This window comes from Rhinopithecus roxellana, chromosome 9 (genome assembly GCF_007565055.1).
Source record: "Rhinopithecus roxellana isolate Shanxi Qingling chromosome 9, ASM756505v1, whole genome shotgun sequence".
Classification (NCBI taxonomy): Eukaryota; Metazoa; Chordata; class Mammalia; order Primates; family Cercopithecidae; genus Rhinopithecus; species Rhinopithecus roxellana.
The window spans coordinates 18,841,697-18,853,529 of NC_044557.1; the positions used below are offsets into that span (position 1 = coordinate 18,841,697).

General features: G+C 39.5%; 1 protein-coding gene across 1 annotated transcript; it reads right to left on the reverse strand.

The window, feature by feature from the left end:
• Positions 1 to 10,520: 10,520 nt before the first annotated feature.
• On the reverse strand, positions 10,521 to 10,944 carry LOC104655212 (60S ribosomal protein L36). Its single transcript, XM_030938003.1, has one exon. It carries the CDS (start codon positions 10,906 to 10,908, stop codon positions 10,591 to 10,593), a length of 318 nt encoding a protein of 105 aa, XP_030793863.1. The 5' UTR covers positions 10,909 to 10,944; the 3' UTR covers positions 10,521 to 10,590.
• Between the last annotated feature and the right edge of the window lie 889 nt (positions 10,945 to 11,833).

Consider the following 11,833-nt stretch of genomic DNA (forward strand, 5'->3'; position numbering starts at 1 on the left):
ATGGGATGATGCAATGTTATGGAACGAAGAGTTTCAAGAAGTAAATGGATACCAGGGTCAAACATTTCACCAATGTCAAGGACGGATGTGGAATTTGAGAATAAGCCCCCTTGGATGGAGCAGCTGAATTTAATGGGGTGGTCAGGGTGAAAGTCAGAGCATAGCAAGTGAAGGTAGATTGAAGACAGGCAGCTAAATGAAGATGTTGAATGCAGATCACAGTAAGAAATGAGCAGAGGCAAGGAGAAACTGGGGGTGTAAGAATATGATTACAGTTATAGAGATGGCAGTGTCAACTAAAGGGTGGATTTTTTTGTTTTTGTTCATTTATTTATTTGTGGGAGGAACTTGGGATTATTGGGGCATGCGAAGACTTTTGAGCCTGAGGTCAGGAGGCTACATATATCCCAACAGAGTACTATCATGTCTTAAGGTGCTATGATGAGCCTGTATAATGAGTCCAATACCAAAGGCTGGTTTGGGGTTTTATATTTGTGGCTTGAAATTTGAGTTTCAAAGACCAGCTTTCATTAATAAAAAGGAGAAAGGAGAAATGCTAAAATGCTTTTATGTACTCAATCTATAAAAGACAACCTCACAGCTCCCTCCTTAGTGGTCAGAAACCAGTATCTTCAGAACCCACTTTCTTCCTGATCCAACTGAGAGGATAGACTAGAACCAGATGTGTCCTGACCTTCTCAAAACCTACACACAGTCAGGAAGCCATAACATACTGTTCAAATACAGCCCACGTGTGGCTAACACAGGACCTCATTTTCCATGATGTATCCAGCAGACTGGGGCATAGCCATCTGCAAAGGCCCGAGGCTGGAATCTGACAAAGAACACATTCCACTGGGAAGAAAGGCTGTATCCAGATTAGTCCCTGAGTGGCCACTCTTCTACACAGAGATGCTTCACTTTAGGCTTAAGCCACGGAGAAATCCGACACATAATTTTGACCCTTTTCAGTATCCTTATAACGAATGGAAGAAACGAAGATGGGTTTCCAAAAGGTCAACTTTTAGAAACTGAAAAAGTTTTAGTTTTGTTTTTGTTTTTCCAGAATGACTCAAGCAATAGATTCTTGCATACTTCCCATGCCGTTCAGTTCCACCATCCAGATTATCTCTCATTGGGAATTTTATCTTTTTAATTCAGCTTTGACATTTTACTTAATTTGTTTCCGTTACTCCTTTTAGTCCACCTTGAACAAATTTTTCTTTTATTTTTCAAGCTCTCTCTCTCTCTCTCTCTCTCTCTCTCTCTCTCACACACACACACACACACACACACACACAAACACACAACCCTCTTTTTTCTTTCTCTTTGTTCTTAGAGGAATTAGGTAATGCTTTATTTTCACCTTCAAGTTTCAGTTCAGCAAATGTGTACTGAATACCAACTGTGCACTAAGCAGTCATTTGTTCTCATTTTATTTTGGAAATAGCTATATTGCTTTTGGGAAAAATTCATAAAGGGTTTCTGTTGACATATATAAAGAAGAAAAATTTGAGAAAGTATTTCCAATCCCATCATCCAAATACCATTCAATATTAACCATATATTAGTTATTCATTATCCCTTCTTGCATATTTATAAAAATGTATATACATATATGTTTATAATTTTTCCAAATAGAATCATACACTTGTTTTATGAACAACTTCTTTTACTCAATATGCCATGAAATTTTTGCTGGTCAAAAATGTATCATTACATCCTCATTTCTAACAGTCATCCACCACATAATGATGTTTTGGTCAATGACAGATTACATTTATGAAGGTGGTCCCATAAGATTATGATAGAGCTGTAAACATTTCTGTCACCTACTGACCATGTAGCTGTTATAAGCTTGTAGAGCAATGCATTACTCATGTGTCTGTGGTGATGCTGGTACTGCCAGTTGTATAAAACTCCAGTATATACAATCATGTACACTGAGTAATGCTTGGTAATGATAATAAATGACTATGTACTGGCTCATGTATTTACCGTTCTACACATTTTATTGTTATGTTAGAGCATACTCCTTCTATGAGCAAAAAAGTTCACTGTAAAACAGCCTGAGGCAAGTCCTTCAAAAGGGATTTCAGAAAAAGGCATTGCTATCACAGGAGATGACAGCTTCATGCGTGTTATTACCCTAAAGACCTTCCCGTGGGACAAGGTGTGTGGAGGTGGAAGACAGTGATATGGATGATCCTGAGCTTGTGCAGGCCTAGGGTGATGTGTGTGTTTGTGTCTTAGTTTTTAACAAAAATGTTTAACATTAAAAAATTAAAATAGAAAAAAGCTTATAAAATAAAGATATAAAGAAAGAAGACATTTTTGTACAGCTTTGCAATGAGTTTATGTTTTAAGCTAAGTGTTATTACAAAAAACTTAAATGAAATTTAAAAGTTCATGAAGTAAAAATGTTATAGTAAGCTAAGGTTAATTTATTATTTTCATTACTTAAAAATTTTTTTTTTACCCATTACACACCCCCAGGAGGCCCTGAGAATATGTGCCTATAGTTAACTTATCATTGAGGAAATAAAGTTTTAAAAATAAATTTAGTGTAGCTGAAGCATACAGTGTTTGTAACATGTGTAGTAGGGTACTGGAATGTCCTAGACCTTCACATTCACTCACCACTCACTCACTCACTCGCTCACCCAGAGCAACTTCCAGTCCTACGAGTTCTGTTCATAGTAAGTGTCCTATACATAGACAATTTGTGTACTTTAGATACACAAATACCATTGTGCTACAATTACCTATAGTATTAAGTAAAGAAACATGCTGTGCAGGTTTGTAGCTTGGGAATAATAGGCTATACCTTATAACCAAGGTGTGTAGTAGGCCATACTATGCAGGTTTGCATAAGTACGCTCTGATGTTTGCACAAGGATGAAATCACCCAAAAATACATTTCTCAGAACATAGCCCTATTGTTGGGCAACACGTGACTGTAGTTGCATCACATCACATTATAAACATACATGGCAATTTTCTTAACTAATCTCCCGGTGATGGCCATCTAAGTTATTGTGATTATTTTGTTTTGTTTTTTTTCTATTTCAAACTTCTATAAGTAACCTTATGCACATGTAGTTTTCCATTTGTTCCCCTAAGTGCTTACTGTTTGTTGGTAGGTCAAGAGGTCTTTTTCCCCAGTTGCTTCATCTGCCTACTCCAGGTTGACTGTGGGCTTGAGAGTGATCTTTAAATATATGAAGAACTTTCAAGGAAGCCCCCTTTTTTGTGTGCTGCTCCCAGAAAATGAGATCAAAGGATGGAAGTCACATGTTGGCAGATTTGGGCTCAACACACAGAAGTAAATAAGTAATGTAGATGAAAAAGTGTGCTGAGAGTTGCATGGTATAACAATTGTTAAACGAATACCATTATTATGGTGTAATTACGGAAGAAATTGCTTCATCACTTGGTGAATTTCTAGGTCTTGACTCTGCTTGTGTGAAGATGGGTGAATAATTTTTAGCAATTACAAAGCATCTTGGTCCTAGGTGGAACTTTGAACAGATTGACCTCTTATTTATCAGGCTCCTAAAAGTTTCTAAGATTCCATGATGGGACTAAAATCGTTTTGGGTTTTAACCTCAACATCACCTCCCCAAGTCCTTCATAAATGCCCAAAAGTATTTATGCTTTAATAAGAGACTTATGAAAGACTTAATTTTGGCAGATTCTTGGCAGGTAGGCAGAGGGAGATATTTGGGGTCAGAGAGCCTTTCAGGGCCCCCATTTAAATCACAACTTTTCTAATATCTATTTATAAGGGAAGTTTCCAACTCAAAGGTCATGGGTCTCAAATAAGACAACTCCCCCTACCCGCTTCTCTTGCCCACATCCAGAGTTTCAACCTATACCATTTGCTAGGTTTGGGGTCACTGCATGGATGAAAAAGAAATAGCAATAAGGGCCGGGCGCGGTGGCTCAAGCCTGTAATCCCAGCACTTTGGGAGGCCGAGACGGGCGGATCACGAGGTCAGGAGGTCGAGACCATCCTGGCTAACATGGTGACACCCCGTCTCTACTAAAAAAAATACAAAAAACTAGCCGGGCGAGGTGGCGGGCGCCTGTAGTCCCAGCTACTCCGGAGGCTGAGGCAGGAGAATGGCGTAAACTCGGGAGGCGGAGCTTGCAGTGAGCTGAGATCCGGCCACTGCAGTCCAGCCTGGGCGACAGAGCGAGACTCCGTCTCAAAAAAAAAAAAAAAAAAAAAAAAAAAAAAAAAGAAAAAGAAATAGCAATAAGAAGAAACATGAACATCCCAGTAGTGCCTTATATCCCCAGTTGTAAATTATAAAAAGATATGATATGCTAGACATCAAAGCAGTGTAAATCAAGGTTGTCAATCCCAAGCACAGGCAACATAGGCACCCTGTTTTGAGAGTTAATTTCTCCCAACAGACTTAAGAACATCCACCCTTCCAAGGAACCATCCCTGTCCCACTCCCAGAAGCTGGGTCCATCCAACACTCAGGAAAAAGTCTCAATTGCAATGTTCTTAGTCAGGTTCGTACAAGTAAATTAAGGGAAAGTAGTATTATCTCACCAAATAAGAAAGGCCTCATTACTGCAGAGTGAAGATCTGTACCCGAAAATTTATCATTTAACAAGATACAATCATTCTCAAATAACCTTTTGACTTTTTAATAAAGTAACAGTGGTCTCAAATAAGGAACAAAATGCATATGTTTTTCCCAGTGGGGAAAAACATTCCCCAATGTACCCCTCTATTGGCCTCTGATCCATTCTTGGAAGAATATGCTGAAATAAAAATGAAATAATGTATGTGTCAATGATTTGAAGAGGTAAAGATCGTCCATGTTTAGCAATGATTATTGTATGTGCCAATGATTGGAAGAGGTAAAGATTGTCCATGTTTAGCAATGATTATTGTATGTGACAGTGATCTGAAGAGGTAAAGATTGCCCATGTTTAGCAATGATTATGGTGATCTTCACCTCTGTCCTGTGTAGGGAAAGCTTAAGGGAAAGATCCCCAAGAACAGAACAGGTTGGCATTTGCCTGCAGCTCTTGTTTCCTTTTCAAAGTGTGCCTGACCTGGTGCAGTGGCTCACACTTGTAATCCCAGCAATCTGGGAGGCCAAGGTGGGCAGATTGCTTAAGCCTAGGAGTTAGAGACCAGTCTGGCCAACATGGTGAAACCCAGTTTTTCAAAAAAAAAAAAAAAAAAAAAAATGCAAAAATTAGCCCAGCACGGTGGTATGCCCCTACTAGTTCCAGCTACTTGGGAGGCTAAGATGGGAAGATTGCTTAAGCCTGGGAGGTGGAGGTTGCAGTAAGCCAAGATTGCACCACCGCACTTCAGCCTGGATGACAGGAGTGAGATACTGCCTCAAAAAAAAAAAAGGATGTCTTACCTTCAGCTAGTGTACAAGTCTCTTTTCAAAATATTTATGGTGGTTTTCTGGGTTTTCTGTAGCCTAAGCCTGGTGCTTTTTATCTGGAATGCTCTTACCTCAAGGATTCTGAGAAGTATGGGGGGTACTTAAAGCTCTAATTAAAGCTCTAAGAAGAGACATATCCTGCAGCTTGGATTTTTCTGGAAGTTTCGATAAAAGAAAATCATAACTGTTATAGAACAATGAAAATAAATAAGATGCAGTAGAATACATTCATGGACAACATTTTAGCTTTAAAAATAATCCATTATATATTGTCAGGTAAAACTTCAAAATTTTTGCAGTCAAATGAGACACTATTCCTATCACCCTTAGGGAAATTTTTGAGAAGCATTAACCTAAAAGCAGAGCACAAACTCCCAGCCTGGTATTTAAAATCCTTCATAATATGGTCTCAATATTCCTCTTTGAACTTTTTCCACAAGCCTCTTATCTGAAATCTGAATTCCCCCGGCATGTCCTCAACCTTGTGATCTTCCATGTGTCCCACAAAACGCCTTGTTCAGTTTTCCCTCCTAGAATGTTCCTTCCTCTCCTTCTCCCTCTCCCTCGCTTCTGATTTCCAAAGTTCAGCTCAGGCAAACTCTTTCAGAATCCCCAAATACCTTAGTGATCATTTTTTCCTCTCTACCACATTCAGTTTCTGTTATGCTATTTGCCATTCATAGCAAAATACATTCCTTGTTTTTTTTTTTTTAAAAAAATACAATGTATTGTTTTAATTGTATTGTTTATCTTTCCAACTTAGACCAAATATTCCCAGAAAGGGGGAATTTTAACATTCTTTGTAACTCCTGGTAAGTGTCAAGCTCATGGCAACAGATTACAATATGGGGACAGCATTTCAGAGGTAATGGAATTTTGATTTCTAATTTCGTGGATAGAGAAATTGATCAGTGGAAAAACAAATAGGAAAAAAGAAAGAAAACTTGGAGGAAATGACAAAACAGTGAGTTACATTGGGTCATTCTCCTTTTCACTTTTGTGGAGATCAGTTTACATACAGGTCTTGGGAAATTAGGAGAGAATGAGAGACAGGGAAAGAGAGAAGGAGATATTTTCACTCTAGCCTATAGCACACAGATTAGGTCAGAAATAAGGAAATCTGTCTGATGGAAAGGACTGTTTCATTCTGGCCCCTGATATTTCGTGTTGATCTGAAGGAGGTCAGCATTTCCCGAAGCAGGAGAAACAGCATTTTTGTGATCTTCCTCATCTACACCAAGCACTAACTTCGTCTTCATGTTTTCGTGGGTTTATTTTAGCATTCACCCATTCACATGCAACACCACAAACCCCATGCCAACCTTCTGAAAAGTTATTTACACTCTTTTTCACCATTTTTACATCACTGCTGAATTGGTGTGATTGAGTGTGCCAAGCCTCCTGTCTTTATTGTGATGTCATTGGAGGGGCTGGTGAACAGTGAGCTTTGAAAAAAAAAATGCAAATGATGGAGCTAACAAATGAGACTTGTGGTTCCTAGTGCATAATTTGAGAGGGCAGGTGAGATAGGACTTCTGTATTTATTGCTCATTCTCTTAAGAGCATATACTTATATTATTATATGCATTGATATATGCACCTTATATTTATTAACCAATTTTATTCTCATAGCAACCTTAGGTGATAAGTATCTTATAATCAGAAACTGGGGGCAGAAAGTTTACCACTCACCCAAGAAATCCAGCTTACTAGGTGTCAGTACTAGTATTTGAAAACAGAAATTCCAGATTCAGAGTCTGTGTTTTCATCTACTACGCTACAATGCCTCTCAAGGGAGACATTTAATTTAGAAGTAAAATTAATTTAGAAATAATTTTAATATATAAAAGAAGTCTAAGGCAGTGAAATTTAAAATGGTGTACTCATACCCCATTATAACTTAAATTATTTGTAGGATCTGGATTGCTCATGTGTATATATGCAACTTTAGAAAACTTACAGAGAAAAAGTGCAGTTGTCAAAACAATGAACCGTTCAAATATTTACCTAACTCAAAATGTGAATACTCCTTGCTAGCCCATGAAGACTAGCAAGTGATGAAGACTGTGTGGAAGGATATGACATGCGTCAGTGAGAGACCTCAGATACTCACCTACAGCTGAAGCCCCGCCTATGTTGAAACATCAAACATAAAATTTACTCCTAAGTGACTCAGGCTGACACACATTTATCTTTACCTTTCTTAAGAGAGGTTCTTGAGAAAGGAGGGTGAGTAACGTGGTGAAAGTTATATTTGCAGAATATTTGGTGTATAATGGATAGGAGATAAGTGAAGGCAAAGACCGGAAAAAGAAGAAACCCATAAGGAGACCACACCAGTAATTCAGGGAAAGCGTGGCAGTTGACTAAATGCAGTAAGCATGCCATGAAACAGTCATCGGAAATCTATGACTGAGTAGAAAGGAAAGGTGAAAGGTGGACAAATAGCAAATGACTGCACAGTTTGCAGTTAGAGAGGTAGAGATAATGGAAGTGTCAGTGAGAGGTATGAGCTGAGGGGGGCTGTAGTGAAATGGGAGATTTATGAGGGCAGGAACCACCCCCAGTGCTTGACACCTAATAAATCCACAACAGATGCTGAGTAAGAGCTTGCGATTTCAGTCTTGGGAAAGAGGAATTACTCTTAGAGGAAAGTGATGGGCTGACTCAGTTTTATAAAATGACTTTGAATCCAGGATGCTGTATTCATTTGCTGGGCTGCCACAACGAACTACCATAGTTTGGATGATTTAAACAACATCAACTCATGTTCTCACAATTGTGGAGTGTAAACATCAAATGTTCTCACAATTGTGGAGTGTAGTTCAAGACCAGCGTGATGCCAGGGTTGATTTCTTCTGCCGTCTCTCTCCTCAGCTTGCAGGTGGCCATCTTCTCCCTTTGTCCTCACTTAACCTTCCCTCTGTGTGTGTCTATGTCCTAATTTATTTTTATAAGGATAAGCATTATACTGGATTAGGTCTCACCCATACAACCTCATTTTACCCCAAGGACCACTTAAAAGACCACATCTCCAAATAGATTCTGAGGTACAGGTGCATAGGACTTCAACATATGAATTTTGGAGAGACACAGTTCCACCCGTAACAGATGGTATCCACATGCATATCCTGTAAGCAACTGGAAATGTAGGATTATAGCATGGAAAACAGGCCCAAGCTGATGAGAGGGACTTGAAGAATTTAGTGTAGATGATGTGGTCATGAGACATACTGTGTTTTGCATAGCAACTTGTTCTGAATAGAAAAAAATAAAAAGAACAAATATGGGAGTTTCTCAGATAAGAACTGGGGAGTGACTAAATCTAGGTGGGACCAGGAAATAATAAAAAGAATAGAGCTAAGTCATGACTACAATCAGAATTCCAAGAGTGCTCATCTAGAGGAGCTCCCAGGTCCCTTCCCCACTGAGTGGGGTTTAGGGCAATTGCTCAGCTGAGCCACATCATTTTGTCCCAGGCAAACACTCACACGGTAAACTGATTTGGTGAGTCTCCAGACTACAAGAGACATTTTAGATTTGTGATTGCCACCCTAATTCTTATTTTTTTTTTTTTTTTTTTTTTTTGAGACAGAGTTTCACTCTTACTGCCAGGCTGGAGTGCAGTGACGCAATCTCGGTTCACTGTAACCTCTGCCTCCCTGGTTCAAGCGATTCTCGTGCCTCAGCCCCCCCAAGTAGCTGGGATTACAGGCGCATGCCACCAAGCCTGGCTAATTTTTTCTGTATTTTTAGTAGAGATGGGGTCTCACCACATTGGTCAGGCTGGTCTCAAACTCCTGACCTCAAGTGATCCACCCACTTAGGTCTCCCAAAGTGCTGGGATTATAGGCGTGAACCACTGTGCCTAGCCCCCTAATTCTTGCTAGGGCAAGTTTGGCATTGCGTTCTCCAACGAGAAATGTATACTCACAGCTGAATTTACTATATTTTAGACAAAGGCAGCTCACTGTCTCTTCATTCCCACTTTCTTCTCTACTCTCACTTTCCTCTCTACTCTAATAGTACATTGGTGTGGTTGCATCCACAGGGTAGATGTTACCAGTAGTGTTCTCCTAACTCTAGAATTTGTCCAAAATCGTAGCTACTATGGTGCTGATATAAAGGTAAATCCACGGAGTGATAAATTGACTTCACAAAGAAAAAGGAAAAAGTCATCTGTAGCTGCACTTTACTACCAGGAAATGTCATAATGATTCTTTTCAAAATAGGATGATGTGAGTCAGAATGCAGTGTGGAAATTAAATATCAAAACCCTATAAAGGCTTCTCCTTAAACTTAAATAGAGACCTTCAAACATGGCTTACCAAGCTTTGCATAATCTGGCCATGCTGAACTCTCTAGCTCAGCTTCTCAGCACTTCATAGTCATTCTCTTTTTGTCATGCAAATTCCCACCCCTGCCCATCCCACCTCATTGACTTCTACCATTTGCAAGACCTGAGTTCAAATATGATGCCATAATTGAAGTTCACACCAGGTTGGGTCCTGATAGATCCTTTTATTGTTTTTATTTATTATATCCTCATGTTAGTTTTTCTTCATAATACTTATTAAATATGACTAATTGATATCTATCCACTTCCGAAGACTGAAAGCTCTATAAGGTGCCGACATCACATCCTCTTTATCTGCACTCTACATTTAGTGTCTAGAATAGTGCTGGATCAAAGCAGTCATGAAATCAGTATTCATTTAATTAGCACGTGTATTTATTAGTAGGTATTTTACTGGTCTTTTCAGCACCTCAAGTTTGTATGTTTGTTTGTTTTAATAGCAAGTAGTATGGTATGATAGAAAGATCGCAGGTTATAGATTTAGACCCAACCACGTTTCAATGGGGTTGTCACATTTTGTTTGTCTAGAGTCAGATGAAAGAGCTGTCAGTTACTAATGTTCAGTTCTCATCTTCTTTGATCTTTCAACTGAACACTCACTTTTACTTGAAAGTGTTCCCTTCTCTTTGTGGGACCACTTTCGTATGATTCTCTTTCTAACCCTCTGAACATTTCCTCAGTTTTTTTCCCTTTGTCCCCAGAGTACTATTCTCTATCTTTTCCTCATTTTTGCACACTTTTTTTTTTTTTTTTTTTTTTTTTGTGTCAAGCTGTTCTTTATTTCAGGGAGAAGCCAGGGGAGGGGGCTCAGTCTTTCTTGGCAGCAGCTTTCCTCATAGCGGCTAACACGTTGCTCAGCTCCTCCCGCTTCCTCTTGGCGCGGATGTGCGTCCCCACCCTTTTCTTGATAAACTTGAGGGCCCGTTTGTCCTTGGAGACCTTCAGTAACTCCATGGCGCGCCGCTCGTACGGGGCAAAGCCACACACCTCCCGAATCATGTCCCGCACGAACTTCGTGTGTTTCGTCAGACGCCCGCGGCGGCGGCTGTGCCTGGGCTTGCTCACGTTCTTGGTCACCTTGTGGCCCTTGTTGAGGCCCACGGCCATAGGGTAGCGTAGAGCCATGGCTACTGCTCTCCAGTGGCGGCCGTGACGGAAGGCATTTTTGCACACTTTTAAAAAAAATACGACTCTTATTTCCTCTCATGATTTCAACAGTCCAGACATGTTCTTTTCAGCTATCTCTTTAATATCTCACCTCTGTAATCCCAAGCACTTTGGGAAGCTTAGGAGGGAGGATCATTTAAGACCAGGACTTCAAGACCAGCCTGGGCAACATAGTGAGATCTCATCTCTACAAAAATATTAAAAATTATCTGAGTGCAATGGCATGCACCTATAATCCCAGCTACTCAGGAAGCTAAGGTGGGAGGATCACTCAAGCTCAGGAGTTCAAGGCTGCAGTGAGCTATGATTGTGCCACTGCATTCCAGCCTGGGTGACAGCGCAAGATCCTGTCTCCAAAGAAAAAATATATATATACACACACACAGACACACACACATATATATATATGAACTTGTTCTGTGAGTGTGCAATCTATAATACACAACTGCATATACCTCCTGTTGCAAGAACATCTTATGTTTCACTGAATGACCTCACAGATCAGAGATTCCTTCTAGTCCATTCACAGGACTCTGAATTTAAATACAGTATTCTGCAATTAGAGATTCAGAAAAATTATATCCGTAGAGAGGGAAATCTGCACACTAAAAATAACTCCAAAAGAAAGTGTAGATATTGGGGTACAAAGTATGTCATCCAGACATATTTCTGTGCTGACAAAGGCATCTCCGTACTGAATAAAACAATCTAAAATGGCATAATCTTCCTTAAGAGGGAGGACAAAAATTTGACTGATAAGGATCCAATGAAAACCTGCCATTCATCAAAGAGAAAAATTTTTTCCTTGTGTTTAAATAGACTCTGCTAAGTCACGATATTTTCTTTGATAAAATTTATTAACTACATTTTGAGAATCATATTA